The sequence below is a fragment of the Taudactylus pleione genome, unplaced genomic scaffold, assembly GCF_031769625.1.
Source record: "Taudactylus pleione unplaced genomic scaffold, aTauple2 ptg000040l, whole genome shotgun sequence".
In the NCBI taxonomy this organism is placed as follows: Eukaryota; Metazoa; Chordata; class Amphibia; order Anura; family Myobatrachidae; genus Taudactylus; species Taudactylus pleione.
In genome coordinates this window covers 7,205,078-7,225,758 of record NW_028284442.1, presented here as the reverse complement: position 1 = coordinate 7,225,758, position 20,681 = coordinate 7,205,078, and the positions used below count along the sequence as shown (strand labels likewise).

The following is a 20,681-nucleotide window of genomic DNA, read 5'->3' as shown; positions in this document are numbered from 1 at the left end:
ATGCTCAGTTTGCCCATTGGATTGTGAATGATAACCTGAAGAAAGGCAGATACCCAAGGATGAACAGTAGGCTCTCCAAAATTGTGCCACAAATTGTGTTCCGCGTTTGACACTATATCCTCCAGAAGACCATGCAAATGAAAAATGTGCTGAAGAAATAAATCGGAAAGCTCATTAGCAGAGGGTAACTTAGTCAATGGTATGAAATGTGCCATTGTACTAAAGCGGTCCACTACAGTCCAGATGATGGAACATTGGGCAGAAACAGGAAGATCAACAACAAAGTCCATGGCTATGTGTGTCCAAGGTCTTTTAGGTATGGAGAGAGGTAGCAACAGACCAGAAGGGGCTGTCCAAGGTGTTTTGTTTTGAGCACAGATCTCACATGCCAGGACAAATTCACAAACATCTTTGAACAGAGAGGGCCACCAGACTGCACGAGAGAGTAACTCAATTGTCTCACTAATACCAGGATGACCGAAAGCCCGTTGAGAGTGGAAATCCAGTAAGACTGACTTCCTGAAAGTTTCCAGAACAAACAAAATACCGGGATATTTTTCTGGAGGAGATTCCAACTGACAGGCCTGAGCAAGCTTAGCTATGTTCCGGGTGATAGCACAGTGAATGCAGGAATCCAGGATAATTGGTACATCAGTGCAAGTGGTCTGCTGGAGTGGAAAAAAGCTCCTGGAGAGAGCGTCAGCCTTGATGTTTTTAGAAACGAGATGGAAGGAGATAAGGAAATTGAAGTGGGTAAAGAATAGTGCCCAGCGTGCTTGTCAGGAGTTCAGTCTCTTGGCCTATTGGATATATGATAGGTTCTTATGGTCGGTAAGAACCGTGAATTGATGTTTGGCTCTTCAAGCCAGTGCCTCCAGTCCTCAAATGCCCATTTAATTGTGAGTAACTCCTGATTCCCCACATCATAATTGCATTCTGCCAAGGTAAATTTGTGGGAAAGGTAAGCACAAGGATGCAATTTGTTGTCAAGTGAATCTCTCTGGGACAGCATGGCTCCAGCTCCAATATCGGAGGCTTCCACTTCAAGAATGAACGGAAAGTCCGGGTTAGGATGATGGAGGACTGGAGCTTGTGAAGGCAGACTTAAGAGCCTCAAAAGCCTGAAGAGCCTTAGACGTCCAATTGAAGGTGTCCATTCCTTTCTTAGTCAGTTTTACTATGTAGAAATAGACTTGATGAATCTTCTATAGTAATTGGCAAAGCCGTGGAAGCACTGAATAACTTTAAGGTTGGTTGGTTGGACCCACTCCAGTACGGCTTTGACTTTACCCGGATCCTTGGAAAAACCCTGGGAGGAAATAATGTAACCCAGGAACGAGACTTGGGTGACATCAATATCACATTTCTTCAGCTTAGCGTAGAGGTAATTCTCTTGCAATTTTTGCAAGACTTGATTGACATGCTGGTGATGTTGGTCTACAGACTGAGAGAAGATAAGGATGTCATTGAGGTAATGACCACAAAACTTCCCAGGAACTCTCGGAGGACGTTGTTGATGAGATCTTGGAAGACCACTGGAGTGATAGCTAGGCCATAGGGCATAACTAGGTACTCTTAATGCCCCGAGTGTGTACTAAAGGCTGTCTGTCACTCATCCCCACTCCAAATTTGAATCATATTATATGCACTTGGAGTTCGATCTTAGAGAAGATGTTGACTTGGCACAGCTGATCGAAGAATATCGAGATGACAGGTAGCGGGTAGAAGTTTTTGCCTGCGATGTTGTTCAGACCCCTATAGTCAATGCAAGGACGGTGAGTCCCGTCTTACTTCTCAACGAAGAAAAATCCAGCCCCAACCGGTTATTTAAAGGGGCAGATAAATCCCTTCGCCAATGCATCCTTGATGTAATCTATCATCGCCCTGTCCTCTGGAATGGATAGCGAATACAACCGGCCTTGAGGTAGTTTGGCACCTTGAAGTAAATTGATAGCACAGTCGTATGGGTGATGTGGAGGAAGGACATCCATCAGCTGTTTGGAAAAAACATCGGCATAATCATGGTACTGAACTAGGATAACGGGGGAAGTTTTGGCAACCGCAGGTTGAACTGCCCGAATAGGAACTACAAGACAGCGAGTTTGACAGACACGACTCCACTTTACTATTTCCCTGGAGGACCAATGAATGACGGGATTATGATCCCTGAGCCAAGGGAGACCGAGAATGATTGGTGCTAAAGGACACTGGAGAAGATAGAAAGAAATAGACTCTGAATGCAGAACTCCCACTGACATGTGGAGAGGAGGTGTTTTAAATTTAATGCGACCACTGGAAACCAATCCTCCATCCAGTCCGCAGATAGAGATTTTGTGATCCACTGGAATGGCGGGAACACCCAGCGACTTGAAGAAAGAAAATCCAGAAATTCCGAAGTGGTTAGAGAAGAGTTGACAAGTTGGATGGCTGCAGGTACTAGTACCGAGTTCTTGCAGGAAATAGGAGCCAGGCCTAAATGCAATTCCTCCTGGACAGTTGCACACACTATGCCCTTTGTCACCACAATACATGCAGAGGCCTAGGGATTGTCTCCTGCATCTCTCTTTAGATGATAACTGAGATGCACCAATTTGCATTGGCTCCTTTGGATCAGGAGGTGGAACCCAAATATTAGAGCGAGGCGACTTGGTGGGGAGAGTCTGTTCCCGTCTACATTCCCAGAGATGTTGGTCAATCCTGATGGCCTTATCCATGAGGACTCTGGAGGAGGATGTTGGACGAGGATATCCTTGATGGCTTCAGAGAGACCAAGATGTAATTGGCTGCGCAAGGCTGGGTCATTCCAACCAGAATCGGTTGACCACCTGCGGAATTCTGAAGAGTAATCCTCCGCTGCCTTCTGACCCTGTCTGAGGGAACGCAATTTAGACGCAGCCAGGGCAGTTCTATCTGGGTCGTCATACAATAACCCCATGGCTGTAAAGAAGGCACTGCCAGATTGCAGCGAGGCATGGGTTGAGGGCAACCCGAAGGGCCAGGTCAGTGGATCACCCTGGAGAAGGCAAATTACCAGTCCCACTAGTTGCGATTCTGTCACTGAGGAAACAGGATGTAACCTGAAGTACAGCTTACAACTTTCCTGGAAGCTGAACTGTCGGCGATCCCCAGAAAAAAACGATCTGGAAGGTTAATTTTAGGCTCTTTGAGATGCACTGAAGCAACAGGAGACCAGACCTCTTTGACATGCAAGGAGAGCTCTTGGACCTTCTGAGTGAGCACTTGGATTTGTGCAACAAGCACCTGGGCAGGATTCTGTACCTGTTCCATGTTATCTCCTCTTTTCCTTTTGGCTGACTATAATGTTATGAGTCCTGAAGGCTGCTCCATGCAACCCCCTAGAACCCAGGCTAGCGTGGTCTCCCGTCACTAAAAATCACCCGTTCCCTTAGAACTAGGCATGTTCACTGGTACTTAGATGGCCACCTGGTCTTGATACTCGAGGCAGCAGTGGTTTGCACGAATACCCAACAGGATTCAGTGGTGATGTGAGGAACAGGAAATAAAAAGTCAATGGCACTGCAAAGGAGCCGATGGTGTGGCTACAGAGCTGATGTTGCAGCTTAGGAGCCAATGGTGTGTCTTAAGAGCTGGTAAACAAGTTGGTGAACTAGCTATGTGGCCTTGAGAGCCGATGGTGCGGCTTAAAGCCAGTGTCAAAAGTTGATGAGCTGCTGGAGTGGCTTTGAGAGCCAATGGTGTGCCTTGAGAGCCGGTACACAAGTTGGTGTACTGAAAATGCATTTTTGAGAGACGATGGTGCGGCTTAGAGCAGGTAGCAGATGTTGATGAAGTGTTGTTGCGGCTTTCAGAGCCTATGGTGCAGCTTAGAGCTGGTACACAAGTTGTTGTACTAAAGATGTGGCTTTGAGAGCCGATGGTGCAGCTTAGAGACAGTAGCAGATGTTGATGAACTGTTGTAGCGACATTGAGAGCCAATGGTGTGGCTTAAGAGCCTATGGTGCAGCTTGATAGATGGTACACAAGTTGGTGCACTGAAGATGTGGCTTTGAGAGCTGAGTGTGCGGCTTAGAGCTGATATCAGAAGTTAATGAATTGTAGTAGCGGCTTTGAGAGCCGATGGCAGCACGGACGCTGCTGGTGCGGCTGGGAAGCCGATGGAGTGGCTTGGGAGCCGGTGGCAGCCCAGAAGATGCTGGTGCAGCTGAGAAGCCGATGGAGTGGCTTGGGATCAGGTAGCAGCACGAAAGCTGCTGGTGCGGCTGAGAAGCTGATAACTGGTGGCTAGGTAATACAGCTGGAGAACCAGGATACGGTATAGCGAAAAGGTACAAAATGCTGATCATGCAGCAGAGCCGACAGAACCAAAAGGAATGCTGTAGTCGGTGAGGTGGCAAAAGGCTAGCGTGCACATATAGGAGAAGGAACCAATCACGCCATGCTGTGGATAACACGTGACCTCCTTTGGCGTGCAGATAGCCTAGCAACTGAGGGGAACCAGAACAACAGCATCAGGAGAATGTAAACTGTTAGTGGGAGACAATTCATGACAGCGGCTTGTAACAGTGTTGCTTTAAGCACCAGCAACATTTTTAATGACTGCTACCTACAGCAGGGATTCTCAACCTTGTTTTTCTGACATCCATAAAATGAAAAATAGACGTAGGATTGTTACAGCTAATAAAAAAAACAAAAACATGGAATATTTTCTGTTAAACATTTTGCATTATACTCTTAACTAGTATTGTTTATATTCTTTTTCAGTTGTTGACAAACTCTGCATGGTGTTTGAGTGGGATGACATGAAAATTTGACAGCTGAAAGGAAGTCATGAGCCAAAAGTCAACACAATGTAAGTTCTGAAAGATTTTACTCATTAATGATCATCACCACCTTTAGCCAATTTAAGAGATTCTGCTTTGCTTATGGATCCTTATTGTGATTATTATTATTATCATCGTCACATTCTAACTGAAAACCATGCATTTGCCATATAGTAACCATTTCATATCAGTAGTTTCAGAGTACTTTAAACTTGGCCTGTCAATGATGTTCATGAATATGGGGTCAGACCTATTCTAGATGTTTATAATGTTAAAGAATAATGTATGCTCTTACCGTCTTCATCTGTAGAAATGTTGTAAGCGTCACTGTAAACACCTTCCCCTTTTGCAGTACTAGCAGACACTTGGAGGATGTAAGTGGTATATTTTCGTAGACCTGTATGCAAAGTGATCATATCAAATATATAAGGACATAGCTCAAATGATAATGCAAAATTGCACAAAATACAGTGTTCTTATATGAAATAAAAATTGAGGCCACTGAACACTACTCTTTTCACTCAAAGTTGCCCCTTCTTGAATTTCAATTTCCCCCATTTCCACTCCAACACCACTTTTATCTCATCTGGTTTTGATGGGGCATACTGGGTACTGCACTATAACTACTGATTACAGTGCTGTTTGTGCTTCATGGAATAATCCCTGATGGGTCTGTCTGTAACTTTGCCTTAATATTTAAAAAAGTACCAATAAAAAACTACCAATGAGGGGAGTCAGTGAGGAGGCGGCGGAGGGATTCTCTGGGATCCCTCTTCGCATCCCCGGATCTGGGCAACGAGAACAAGCGCCATCTGAAGATGGCGATTGTTCTCGCATGCAAACTCTGAAAGCTTTCAGTTTTTGGAGTTTGCTGAATATCAGGTGGTCCTACTTGGACCCCTGACTATGAATGGCACGGTAACTTAAATATGCAGAAATTAGTGTTTCCGCACGGTTACCGGGCCATTTAATGTATGATGAATAGGCCCCTCAGGTAGAAAACACAAGTCAATCAGCCTAGAACTGTGCGAGGAGCTTACAGTATAAGAGATTTGTGTTTCTTGTGGGTGGGGTGATTGAAGCTGATATAATGGTCAGTTGGACTATGCTAGCATTGTGCTGTGGATTGCCAAGAAATTATTTTGTTTGAAAATTGTCTGCCATCCTGACAAAGAAAGCAGACTGTTTAACCAAAGTTACATGGGGATGTCATCTCAAAGGTCTCAGTGTCACAGCATTAAAAGATACTTTTCCTTTAAAGTGATACCAATCTTTAATTTGTTGTCAGTAACTAACGTTTTCAAAGCCTAACCTCTTACCACACTAGCACCCTTAGGGTGATGGCAGACATTTTCCTAGAGCCATGACCCAAACACACTGACTGAACTGAATTGGAACTGTAGTTCCAAGATCACCTGAGAGCACTTTCTCCTTAAAAAGTTGCATGTACCTTTTAAATATATGTCATCACTCATATAGAGATATAGGATTTGTAACTCCAAGAGCTACTGTATGCCACTGTTTATGTTTATATAGAGTATGCACATGTTGTAATAATTTGTACAGCCTTGTGTGTGTTAAATGTCAACAGGAGGGGTAACACACACTGCTATTGTGATGTGTTCCTTTGCTCTTTAGGAAATGCATGCTGCTGGGTTGTATCTTTTCTAGATAGACTAATGGAGTCAATGAAGAAAAGACTGATGGATGTTCCAGTTATAGTCCAGGTAAAGTTAATCAAGATCAGGAGTGTTTAAAAAGAGCAGTTATTTTGATGTAACATGATCAGTGCTGATGCTGGGTGACAGCTCTGGCTGAACTGAGCAGATCAGCCACAAATGAATCAAGACCCTCTGCGGAGTTTGCTTCTTTGTGCACCCATCAAAAGCCTTCCAGAAGGATTACAGTAGCAAATGCAGGAATGTTGGAACAAGAAGATATCCAGATACTGGGAGTTGGAATTCTGCTGACCAGGTAGGATAGACAAAGTCTAGGCAAAGTGGAAGTGCATCAAAGCCGTTTAAATAGCCCACATCAAGAGGGCTAAATCAGAGTTCCATGACAGCGAAGCGATGAGGTGTGCCACAGGTACAGGGAAGGGATTGGTCAGTTGCAGAGATGGAACAAATTGAAGATGACGGTACCCATGTACCAGCGCTGCCATGTGAGATGCAGCAACAGCCACTGGCTGATGACAGCAGGAGAGAGTAGCTGCTCAGTGGACACCGCCATGAGAGGAAGAGAATCCAGTAACCAATCGGACCCGGTAAGCAAGAGCCGTAGTCCAGTGGTTTGTGACAATATGTACTCAGTGATCTGAGAATGAGGACTTTCTTGCAATACCGACACGATCTGCCTGAATTTACTCTCTATGGCTGCTTTTGTAAACACCCCTTACTTTTCCATAATTGATGAATCATATATTAAGCGACCAAATACAGATGCTTAATAAAGTCTTTGAAACTTAAGGTCCCCATACATCTGTGATATATTGGGCCAATTCCCCGATCTCCCAATGGCAGGGTCGGGCCATCAATGCAATCCAACATGTTTCCCTGATTTGCCAATTTTAACCAAAATATGATTGGGATCAGCAGATCAGGGATTTTTAACATCAAGAATTTCGCCAATTCCCAGACGGATCAGCGATCATCAATGGACACCAATCGGCATTTCCGACCTGCGGATTGGCGGGTTCCAGTCCAATCAGGGAAACGACCAGCAGATTTATGGGACCTGATTATCTCTAAGAAATAATCAAAACAAGTGTGGAGGAGGAAGAGGAGGAAGAGAAATATTGTGAAACACTTACTGAACAATCTTAGGATGCATAGTAAGTTTAATTATATAGAGTCCAACCAAATTTTTGGCAGTTAGAATACCATATAAGTAAAGGAAATTACTTATTATGACAAAAATATTAAATAATATACCGTAGCAGTATGGTAACAAAATACTAATTTGAGCTGCAACTCTTTAAAAAGGTGCTCAGGGTGGCACCGAAACAGCTGTTGAGTTTTTTACATCAAATCTCACTGCTTAATATGTGTATTGCATTGCCATGATGCTACATTGTTTAAAATTTTTGTCTTACTAAATTATTTGCATTAATTCATTGGTGTACTGGCTGCTAAATATTGACTTTTTGTATGGATTATAAAATAACTAATTACTGTAAGCAATTTCTAGTAGTTTGCTTTGGAATCATAGGGCCTGATTCAGACACATCCGTGGCCAATTTGGATTCGGACGTGGCAGCCTACTTACTAAGATATGCTAATGCGACTATCTGCCTGTCTATGTGAGTATCCATGTGTCCGAGTCACACCACCCACTGGTTTACATTCACAGCAATCCACATTTGTATGACTTGTACCTGGGTGCCACTGGCATCACTAGGGCGGGTTTGGGCCACATCGGGTGACACCATCCGAGGGAGTGACACCTAAATTGCAGAGCTGCTCTGCTATTTTGGTGTCACCCACTCAGATGGTGTCACCAAGCCGCGAGCAGCAGTGATGGATAAGCACATCATCCACTGTTCCGGGAGAGAGGCAGGGAATGCCCAGCATTGCGAGAATGGGGAATGTGACATGCGGTCACTCCCCTAAAACATCATGCATCGGGTACATGGCTTCGTTGGCACGAGACCACACCCCTTTCATGGGCACATGCACCTTTGGCGCACACAGAGAACCATAAGGGTGGTGACAGTATAGTGTACTGGGTATCACAAAGCAGTGGCGTCACTATGGGTGGTAACACCCAGTGCAGCAGTTCAGTAATCCTTGCGCATGCCGTGATCACGCCCGCTGTAGTGTTCCATTTTGGGGGCATGACATTATGTTTTGACCCCATTCTTGTCACACTAGGGGCTTGTTCAGGGCTCCGAGAGCTGCTGGGCAACCCCCAGCCTTACCCAGCAGAGTGTTCATGATGCTCTGCGACACCATCCAAGGGGGGACACCAAAATACCTCAGATGGTGTCACCTGTTGTAGCCCACACCGCTCTACTGATGCCACTAATACCAACCCCAGTGATGCCACTACTGGGTGAAAAAGCTCCTTCAGAAACAGGCATCCCAGCTGCGTCCACATGCCTGAAAGAAACAAACACATATAGCTATACACCCATAACACTTCCCTGACACCCCCATTAGATGGAGCTGTTCTATGAATCCGAAAAAGTCACTTCCCAGAAGGAAACACCTATTTTAGGTTCCAGGATGGAGCGACTTGCCACTGCGGATGCATTGTGTGATGCATGTGTAGACCCCATTTTCAGTTTATGACATGCACAGTCAGGAGAAAATTCCAAGATGCGTCCAACAGAATCAGCCCCATAGTTTATACAAATACAACATTTATTTGCACAGCTTGTACTATTCCATAGGATTCTCTGAAATGTACTAATAAAGAAAACATCCCAAAATCTCTATTTAGATTTAAAGCAACATATTTCATTAAACAAACATTTAATGTCTCATAAGCAAAGAATTACCATCAATGCTGAGTGACAGATGTGGTGTATCTATGGCTCTCTCTACTGTACCATTCAGCCATGTTATGTATACAGTATAGAATACTATCTTTCCATTGGGTACATTTGGTGGGGAATAAGTCACATGTATTTCGGTTGATGATACATTTCTGTACGTTATGTCTTCAGGGGCACTATCTGGTACTGCAAGAAAAGAAGCAACAGAAAAATGTAGTTCATTCACATACACAATATATTTTACCACTGCTTATATATTAGATGTTAAACATTATAACATTAAAACATCCTTTTGTTAACCAGATAAACTAATACCCAGCCCACCAAGAAAAAAGAAAACAATGGCTACATAAATGTGGAATGAAGACAGATATGAGTGAGTCAGTTTATTTAGCGCTTGGTACTGTATTCAGATTATGCTCAATAGAAAATGTTAGATAATCTGTTATGTTGACGATGAACTATACTTTACATTATGTATTAAGCACACAGGCAGTACATGCATAAGTAATAGTATAGTATTAACTATATTTGCAGTCTATCTGTATATAATTAGCATTCTTCCTCATGCCATGCAGAGCAGATGTGAACCTATGTTTTTAGGATTCAGAAGCAATTTTAGTAGACAGTCAGTAAAAAGGAGTGAGGAGAGGCAGGTAAATCAATAGAGCAAAGTCTTGTGCTATGCTAAATTTTATAATCGACTTGGTTATCCTCCATTATGGCTGTTACTTTACTTTCATTTGCAAGTAAATTAAACTATCTTGGAAACCTGTAGAAGATTTATCATGCATAATATATGAAACTGGCATTTTCAAGTAACAGTACACGTATGATGTATGTAATGGCAGATCTGGAAGTAATACCTCAAAGGGTATCCTGTCTGCTTAGCCATCATGCTGTAACATCCCAAGTATACCATACAATGTACAGTATGGAATTATAGCTACATATCATGAACCCTTTTGGGCTCATTTCATTCCGGTGGGTACTGCAGTCTGGACTGCCACAGTTTTAGCATGACCTGATAGCAAAAGTGTGGTGGGGCATGCTGGGATGTGTAGTCCACAGAAGCTGGAGGGCCGCTTATTGGCCACCCGTTAGGTGCAGGTTACGATCTGGGTCACATCGATAAAACAAGTAATTAATGTGTTAATGTAGCATATATATTACAGAACACCATTATGTTAATCATAGCAATCATGAGGCATGCTTTGTATGGTGATTATAATGAGATGTACAAATTACCATCTTCATCAGTTCTTACAAGGAGGGAACTACTTTTTCTTGGTCCAGGTCCCACAGATGTACTTGCGCTAACAGTGATAACATATTCACTATACTTTTTGAGGCCACTAAGGATAGCAGAAAGGTCACTGCTATTAAAATACTGAACACTGCCTGCAGCATCAAGACATGTAATGAAGTAAATCTTAATAATGCCATTGGGAGAAGAAGGTGGAGAGTAAAACAGCTGTATTGAAGTAGAGTTTAGAGATCTGTAGGATAGGTTATGAGGTGGATCATCAGGAACTGCAGAAAGAGAAAACAAATAGACAAACTAAGTAATTAACATTCATATAGTAAAAATGAATCTTTTAAACAGATGGAAGCTCAGCTTTTGAGCTAGTATCATTTATATCATTATGATAATATGATCTTACTATAAAACAGTAAAACACTCAGGAAGTAACCAGTAATGCAACCTCCGTTATATGTAAATAACTGATGAAGACAAAAAAGACTCCGGTTTTCAAATAAATGGAAAGCTTAACAATCCACTAGCCTTGTTAAAAAAATAAAAAAAGGTTTAGGTAAAAAAAATAAAAAGTGAATCCTCTATCCACATATTTATGTAATGTAGATCACGTCACACAACCAGAAGCAAATCAAAGGTCTCTACCTCAGCTTGAAATATTGACTTAAATTAAACCAATAGGACAAAGAGAAAAAAAAACTAAATTAAAAGCCCCTCTCCAGTTTGCTTGCAAATTGTTTCCCACGATTTTCATATAAATATCTTACTTTGACAGCAGTATTTTAGGGTAATAAGATACTTCCAAGACTTAATTTAATGTGCTTGATGCAGGTATTAAACTTGTATTCAGGAGACTAGATGGTAACACATTTTTTTGAAGTGCATGAGTGATATAAAAATAAATTACAAACCTTTACTTAAAGAAATTAAAAGTATCTCCATTGTACTGCAAGTGACAATAATTTATTATGTGTAAAAAAATGTATATTATTTGGATTTATGTATATAAACTTAAGGTCATTTCATATGACTGTTGGAATTTAAACGACTAGGATGTGCTAGAATACACTTAGGAGCCAGGATTAAAAATGTATAGAGGTGTCCTCTTTTTATGGTTTAAGGGCCTGATTCAGCAAAAATCGCAACTGCGATTACGCATCCAATCAGCCGATTGTTGCGTACTGCGCATGCGTATACATCGCAATGTGCGTGCTCGAACACTCCACTGAGAGAAGGACTGCAATCGCAATGGCTACGCAGATCCATCGCAGAGTGATTGACAGGAAGTACCATTTGGGGGTGGTATCGGGGGGGTGGTTGGGGAAACGCAGGCATGTCTGTGAGTTTGAACGCCATTGCAGGGGCGTGCATAAATTAGCCACTGCGATGACATACACAGCCTGAGCTTTCACTGCGTACCGGAAGATTAGCAATTTCTGAGTAAGGTCTGACCTTGCGCAAGTGTGCGTGAGGCTGTGATAGTACTCGATGTTACCAATGGTTTCACAGTCTTGTTAAGTATTACAGATGTGTGTTAGGTAAGGTGGACGTCGTTATGTTGTGATATGATGGCATAGCGATCGCAGTGGATTAGCATATGATTGCAGTGAAATTGCATGCGTAATCACTATTGCAATCGCAGTTGCGATCCTTGCTGAATCAGGCCCTAAGTCGCTGGTTTATAAAAAGTGATATCCTGTTTGGGAGGTCTCTTTCCTCTTTGGAAGTCCCCCCACACCCCCTTGTTGTGATTGTTAGCTTTATTGTATTGTGGTAAAGAGCAATAACAGTGGCTGCCTTGGGTAGGTCTTGAGGTACTCTGCCCTTTAATTCATGGGCTGATTCTACCCTGCTAGGGACAGTGACACCACAGTTGCAGTGATCCTCTTTATTATTATTATTAGCCTTTATTTATATGGCGCCACAAGTGTTCCGCAGCTCCTTACATAGTACATAGAACTAATAGGTGAACAAGAAACAAGTAACTTACAGTACATTACAGTGCAGGACAAGGAAACGATTTATATACATTGCTGCAATAGCGATTAAAGCACTCACAATAAGCAGCCGGGAGTTGGCAGTCACGTGTTAGGTGCCCTTATGGGGAGTAAAAAGTAGAAGAAAATGTAAAGAGAAGCACATGAGGGAAGAGGTCTTTGTTTGTTATTGGTAGGAGAGCTTGGATACCTTGAGTTGTTGGCAAACTAAGCCTTAAATTGTTATTGGCGATGGGCTGGCAGTTGAGCCCCATCTATACTTTTTATTGGATTATTTGGCAAGATGGCAATATTGTGTGTAGGAACATTCTTTCTTCACCATCATACCTTTTCCTTCCTCAATAAATAATACCCCTTTCAGACATACCGGGAATCCTGGGTTTTTTCCGGGGCTTGGCGTATGTCTGAAAGGCTCCAACCTGGGAACAGGTTCCCAGGTCACCAGGGCTGTAATTGACCAGGGTTTTTCCTGGGATGTAAGTCACGTGTAGACAACCCATGTCAAGCCTGAATGTGCAACCCGGGAATTTACTCCCAGGCTGCACCTAGAAGCTTCTCATTGGCCAGCCAGGGCTGGCTGATGCATGCTGATGACATCAGCGGCAGCCAGAGAGCGTATGAGGCCACATGCAGAGGAGAACAGTGCCAGTGGCGATAGTGTGTGCAGGAGAACACTGACATGTGCCAGGGGGCCAGTGGTGAGAAGATTGCCAGTGCCAGTGGGGACTTTGAATTTTTATTTTAATTAAATAAAAATGTTTGTGGAGCGACAAATATCTTACCTGTTATTATATTTATAGCATAACCTCATTATTGTGTGCCATTAAAGTGAAAAAAAATTAAAAACTGTGTAAACACTGAAAAACTCTGCTTATGTCTGAAAGGGGTCGAACTGGGAATTTCCCGGGTCTTAGGTGTAGTGTGAAAGGGGGTCTCGAGCAAAAACCTAGATTTTTGCTGAGGCGAATAATCCACGTCTGAGCAGGGAAATTCTCGGGTCATATGTCTGAAAGTGATATGATTAAATAAAGCTGGCCTTTTCCCTGCTCATGTCTCTGTGTTTTTATTGTAAATGTGTTTTTTCTTCTACTCACCTGGTGTAAAAATGTAGACTGACATCAGCTGTTAGGAAGTTTATCAGTTCTAAGTGTTTTTCTTTTTACTTATCAGTATTGGATATATTTGATATAATGTATTGTTTTTTATTTGCTATTTCAATAAATTATTGTCACTTGCGCTACATAGTCATACTTATAATTTCTTTACGTACAGGTTTGTAATTTAATTCTGAGAAGTTTCAACTGTTTCTTTAAACCTGCAGATTTACTACAATACACCTTACATGTACTCCCTTCTTAAACCTCATGGGCAAGTTTTGTTGTTGTGTACAGTATCTAGTTTTGTTGTTGTCTATCTATACATGAATAATTTTACTGATAAGCACCAATGATTTACTCTAGGAGAGAAATCAATATGGTAGCTTATATTATTAAATAAATGTAGATAATTTCCTATAGCCACACTTCCTTTATATGACAATGTACATAAGCCATACATATTAATACAATATATTTAGATAATCTCATAAGAAAGTGGTGTGAGCTTACCATCTTCCATAGTGGTGATATATAGGACCTCACTTGTCTGATTTCCATCTCCACTTACTGTATGACCAGATACAACCGCTTCATACTTGGAAAATTTCTTAAGATCAGACAAAAAAATTAATGCCTCGCTGCTGTTTGCTGTCAGAGAATGGGAGGAATTCCAAAATCTGATTTTATAGAAGAGTATAATCCCGTTTGCATGAACTGGTGGCTGCCATGTGACCAACACTCTAGTGGATGATATATTTCTGTAGAGTAAATCATAGGGAGGGCTACTTGGAGCTGAAAATGAAATTAAAACCATTTTATGAGTACAAGTAAGCCGTTATTCATTCTTTTTCATATTAACATAAAATTTCCATGTATTAGCATATATTCGGTGCCAATATTTTTTTGTTACTCAACGATTGATCTTCAGTGTGCTAATTCATTGTCTTTCTTACAGGAATCGGTAGCAATGCATTCACTTATCGTCTGATAATGTTATAGTGGACTTGTACTCTTCATCGAGTACAATTACAGCTACTTAAACATCATCCAATACATTTGTCCTAGAACTTAATCATTTGTAGCATGGGGGCACTAAACCCATATTTTAGGATGTGGGTCAGATGTCAAATTATTTTACAAAAGATTTTGCTGAGCAATCCAAACCTAAATCCCAATTTACATATTCAAATATGCAAATACCCAGAGGTGGTCCCTGCTGCTTCTTACCTTAGCAGGTGGGAGGTTGGGGCAGCATCTTCTGCTCCTCAAACTAGGTGTGTGACACTTGACATTATAGCTCATTGCCAAACTTTCAGTGTAACATTGACAAGGAGGAACAGTAGCCACATTTAAGAAGCTGCTGGCTATGTTTCCATGATGCCAGCGACCTAGGCTTCTTGTTGGGGCACTGATGATCAATTTAAAACACTGGATTAGTGAGATCAGTACGAGCAGTTCCCCCCCCCTCTTCCTCGGTATATCTCCTCAGCGGCCCTGTGGAGGTGTAGCGTGGAGCCCTGGCATCTAACTAATGACACCCTAGGCAAACATCTAAGTTCACCTGGTAGTGCTTGCCGTAACTACCACCACAAATTTAGGAACATAATTTGAAGGGTTTTAACGAAATGTTTGTCAACAAAACAAATTCTTCATTTGAATACAGCTATGGGACTTTACTTTAAATTAATTTGTTACTGTTGACTACTCCATAATTTAACCACACTGCTAAACTGGGTAGATGTTGGCACCAGCTGATATGCAATGTTTTTAAAATGATACACCTATAGACACAAATATGTAATGACTGTACAAAGGGATTAAACAGCAATACAAATCTAGAAAGTTGTATTTTTACATCTCTACAGTACAGTGCAATTTTTCAAAAATATGTACGCCTACCAGTTTCTGATGTTTTCACTGAGAGTATAGGTGTTGATTGGTTCCCATGTCCAAAACGGGTGTAAGCACGAGCAGAAATTCTATAAAGGGTGAATGGATTTAAATCAGTCAATGTGATGCTTGTTGAAGATATGTTTTGAGCAAGTGCCATGGCTGAGTTAGTGTAGATTATTTCATAGTGTGTAATAATGCCATTGGGTTCTGCAGGAGATGACCATTCCAAGTTAATGGCAGTTGCATTAACACCAGTTGAAAGTAGATTCTGAGGCGGAGATCCTGGTACTTAGAAGAGAAAAAAAAGACAAATTATACACATAAACATAAAAGTGTCTGAGGAACAAATAATTACTTATATACACAAATTGTGCCATTTCTGGGCACCGACATGATGATGTAAAAATCCCATCATTATTTCTATGCTAGGTTGCAGCCTAGGAGCAGATTGGAAGCTCTTTGTACAGTAGCAGCCCAATTTAAAATGTTAGCTAAATGGACCCAAACTGGAATGGAGGTTGATAAGTAAATTGTTTAGATTTGTAATAAAACTGGAAATTTCTAAAACTTTCCTATGTGTTGCCTGTAGTCAGTACAAAAGCAGAACTCGTATACACTTCTGCCCCCAGGGTGAACTGTATTAATAGTGCCTTTCTGCACTTATTGCAGCTGCTGTCTGCAGATTCACTTCCTGCTTCTTTCTATAAGTACCTTGGGGAATAATCTAAACCTAGTACAGGGGAAGTAACATCAGACTCTAGTTCACACTACATTTTGCTGCACTTGGTGCCATACAGCATCCCACAATGGAATTGAAAGCAGTGGGGAGAGACATATGTGTTTTCATGTACCACAGAGGGCTGCAATGGAAATATTTCATTATGTACTATCCACTGGTGTATTTTAAGTGGATAATCCTGTGTACACACAGAGAGCCTGATGTAGAGTTGCACGCAATTCCATCTATGTACCGATCTAGTGACATTTAGCAGACTGTGCATGTGTCAGGGCTTGCATATGCAAATTAGCTCCAATACAGGCAGTTCAGAGTCGTACTTCATGGCCTTAAATAGGTGGCAATTGGGCATGTGCACATATGATAAAATATTTTATGGATGTGGTGTCGGAATCACGGTCTATTCAGGGGTGAGCTTTTGCATAGGTCTGTCTGACTTCAGACGGATTTCCTGCACTAAGGATAGGGCAGGTACAAATGTATGCTGTTGCTGATGATGATGATGGCTTCTTTTACTAGCGCATAGATGGGGGTAGTGCCGTCAACTCTGATTACAGATGGAGATCTGCACTTATTTTGAAAAATGTAAAGTGGCCGCAAATACTACTTCCCATATATTTAAATAAATAAATAAATTACACAACTGACCGCCCAGGGCAGGAAATACGTAAGCAAATTTATACATGTATTTAAGTAAAATTATATATAATGTTAATATTTTTTTAACCGTTTTGCTGCTGACGGTTTTATCACCCATGTTCAGAGCCATTTATTGACACAAATTATATCTTGGTTTTTTTTCATTGTATACTCAGAAAAAAATAATGTAATGCAGCATACCACCACCTGCAGTATTCACCCCAGATAACCAGTCATGGCTGACATATACTATGGCTACCATGCAGGCTTGTCTGCATAGTGACCTGACAAAAACTCACTGGCTGCATGTCCCAGCATTTAGACTGCTAACTTACCTCAAATTCTGGGTACACCTCCATAGCAGCATAGTATCTGTCCATCATGAATACCTCACCATAGTGAAGAATAATAGCCCGGTGTGCAGGAACCAGGGGCAAGGGAAATAAGTAAAGCATTGTTTTTCTTGCATAGAGATGTGTCCTCTTACATCTAGCCACGCTGCGCGACTTGTCTGGCATGAGTGAGCTGAGCCGCCTGGTCCGGTGCTACTCTGCTAACATCGGGTGTCTTTTTTTGACAAAAAAGCATCAAAGTTAATTTGATATGTGACACTTGTATATCTGTGTGCACCTAAGTCTGTATATGAAACGCAATGGAACTTGGAATGAAAAAAGCTGTGGCTGCTACATTGTAGCACTTTGTATACAGATTCAGAGGCTCATTCGCACAGAGATATACAAGTGTCACATATAAAATTAATCAGCACGGTCTGCTGGTGCGTCCTAGTCGCCTGGACCTGGAGCGCCGAGAGGGGCTTTTTAGCACGACTGCAGCAAAGGACACATCTGTATGTGCTGCCCACATTAAAATGTGTAATAAACAGTTTTTAAGGTTTTAAAGAAAGCTCAACACTTAGGCCCGTATTCAATCTGGAGCGAAAAGCCGTTTTCACGTGTTTTTGCCAAAAACTTTTCGCCAATGACATCATTTTTGCCTGTTTTGATTAAACTCCGTTTTCAATTTGAAAGACTTTCCGCCAATGCAATGTGATAGGCGAAAAAGATTTGCCTATGAATAGCAGGCGGAAAAAAGTGGGGTTTGGGGTGTAACGTTGCGGGAACTCCCGTGCAGCCTTCAGACAGTCCCCCAAAGGTAAACTGCATAAAAAATGTAAAGAAAAACACTTAAGGACATCTCATAAAATCACTTTGAATTTGGGGGTGAAAAAAAACAAATGTTGGGGGACAAAGTTAAAAACTACCGAACTTGACTCTGGGCGGGTCCCCAAGTATGCCACAGGTGTTTTTTTCATTGCAGGGGCTTGCGGCAGGTGGATTTTTCACGATTTTTTAAACTTAACTTTAGCAACTTTAAAATATGCTGGCCCCCATTTTCAAGTACCCCAAATTTGCTGGGATAAGTTATTTTCAGCAAAAAAACCTCCTAAATACTATTCTGCATCACGTATAGAAAAACGCTATTTAGCAGCTATTGAGCCCGTTTAAAAATACCAAATACCTTCAGCAAGCCAAATCGGGGGGTACCATAGGGAACCCCCATGTCAGAGCATCTTTTGAGGGGTGTCAGGCTGATTTCCCCAAATCTGACAGTACTTTCCACTTGTTTAAGTTTTGCCGGGCCCCGTTTTCGTGTACTTTCAAATTGAATACGGCGATATGCGGGCACGTGCGCGCGATACTTTTCCGTCTGCAAAACACACGATGCAGGTGAAAAAGTAACGCGGCTCAGCTCAAATTGAATACGGGTCTAACTGTCTAAATTTATCAAGTGGCAACCAAATGTGTACATAATTTATGTCATTGGTTTAAATTACATGTATGATTGGGCACCTATGCTCTTTCAGCTTTCTCTTAATATGACCAAATCAGGCTGTTAGCTTTTATATCAGCTTTAATATTACCTTACCATCTTCAAGGGTTCGTACAAAAATGTCATTTTCCTCAGACAGGGAACTCTCGCCTGCGGTGTTTGAGGCTGCAACACGCATCTTGTAAACCGCATACTTTTTTAAGCCTAAAAAAGATAAAGCCTCTGCCATTAAGTAGTCTTAAATGAGAACCACAAATGTACAATGTGAAGAGTATGTGTGCTATTTGTTGTGTGTCCTATTTCTTATTATAGATAGCATTCTGCCGTTGTGGTATAGTTACTGGGAGATAGCTACTGTTATTTACTACATATAAAATACTTAAAACAAAACTCCAAGTGAACGAAAGATTATATCAATAAACTTAGTACCCCCAATTAGTAGTTCCTGTAATGGTTGTACTGTATTTCGGCAAGTTGTAAGCGTACAGTAGCTGACTGGGTGACTTTGAGGTTGTCATATTAGTTTCATAGCTTATGATTATCTTGCTTTCAGACCTAGAGTAGCAACCATCTCCACTGCTAGCAGGAGTTGTCAAACAGGACCCTGTGCATTAGGCCAGAGTGGTTTTACGAATTGGGGGAAAATGTTGATTTCCCATGCACTAAGAAGCATGTGTTTTAGGAACATGTATTACATAATATAAAAGACAATAATGTATGATTCAGCATTTTTTCTCTGGTTCTCATCTACAGTATATCGGCAAACTGTGACTTTTCATCTGCTGTACTCCAACTCACACCATGCTAACTCCCAGTGGAAATTGCAGTAATAGCTGGAAAGCCACAGGTTTCCTGCTCCTGATATCCAGTATACTGACCATTACTAGTGTCTGCATCTTTCTCGCTTTCATAGCTAAGCTACACAAGCTTGAAGTCAGCTTTTCCTCTGTGCAGACATTTGTCAGCGTGTGATAAAAGTGCAGTACATTATTCCATATGTGGATTAAACAGATCAAAAAAGCTTCTCTTCCTCACTCCTACTGCTGTCAACAGGTTTTATATATATAATAAAGGAGAACTCTTCAATTTCTTTCCCTCCTAAGTAATAGATTTAAAAATATAATCTGTTTTATATGAAAACCCTACCAGTAACTCACAAAAATATGTTCAAAGGGTTTCAGGTACTTTATAGAATATAAAATATTTTACATAAGATTTATGTGCAAAGCATTTTTTTCTGGTGCATTCTACATTTTCTGTATGTAAGCCATATTGAAGTGTTGAATGTTATTCCTTTTTCTTAGTCCAATAATATAATATCTGAGGTTACACTATATACTATACCAGGCTGTTCCAGAACCACAGATCTATTACAATCATAAAATCATGCTATTTGCTTAACTAAATATAAAATGTACCAAAGGCAAAATCACTAAAAAGATATGGAAATCAAATGTCTTATCAAGAACTAGAGTAAAGCTGGCCACACACTAGACCAACTTACATCCAACCAGCCAACTAGTTCATTGGTTGGAATGAAAATCTGATAAGGAATGAAAGCAAATGAGAATCAGCAATTTGCTCCCAAACACCAGAAAATGGACAAAAATTGTTGTTTGAACAAATTGTTTAGATCAAACATTTAACAAACTTGTCTGACGACCATTTTCATCTGTTTTGTGGCATTTAGGAGCAAATTGCTGATTATCAGTTACTCCCATATGTTACCAGATTTTCATTCCAACCAATCAACAAGTTGGCTGGTTGGATGTAAGTTGGTCTAGTGTGTGGCCAGCTTAAGGGATGGATTAATACAGTGGTTCTCAAACTCGGTCCTCGGGACCCCACACAGGTCACGTTTTTCCAGGTCACCCAGTAAGTACACAGGTGTTACACTCTGACACATTTTTAAAGATCCACAGGAGGAGCTA

At 41.3% G+C, this 20,681-nt stretch overlaps 1 protein-coding gene across 1 annotated transcript in view; it reads right to left on the bottom strand.

The window, feature by feature from the left end:
- The window catches only part of PTPRQ (protein tyrosine phosphatase receptor type Q), a 388,123-nt gene that overhangs the window by 142,504 nt on the left and 224,938 nt on the right, over positions 1 to 20,681 (bottom strand). The window contains exons 30-35 of the mRNA XM_088455386.1: positions 18,847 to 18,954; positions 15,552 to 15,833; positions 14,163 to 14,444; positions 10,549 to 10,833; positions 9,304 to 9,486; positions 5,098 to 5,199 (exon numbers count right to left, since the gene is read on the bottom strand). Coding sequence (XP_088311512.1) covers positions 5,098 to 5,199; positions 9,304 to 9,486; positions 10,549 to 10,833; positions 14,163 to 14,444; positions 15,552 to 15,833; positions 18,847 to 18,954 — 1,242 coding nt within the window. The remainder of the gene's footprint in view (positions 1 to 5,097; positions 5,200 to 9,303; positions 9,487 to 10,548; positions 10,834 to 14,162; positions 14,445 to 15,551; positions 15,834 to 18,846; positions 18,955 to 20,681) is intronic.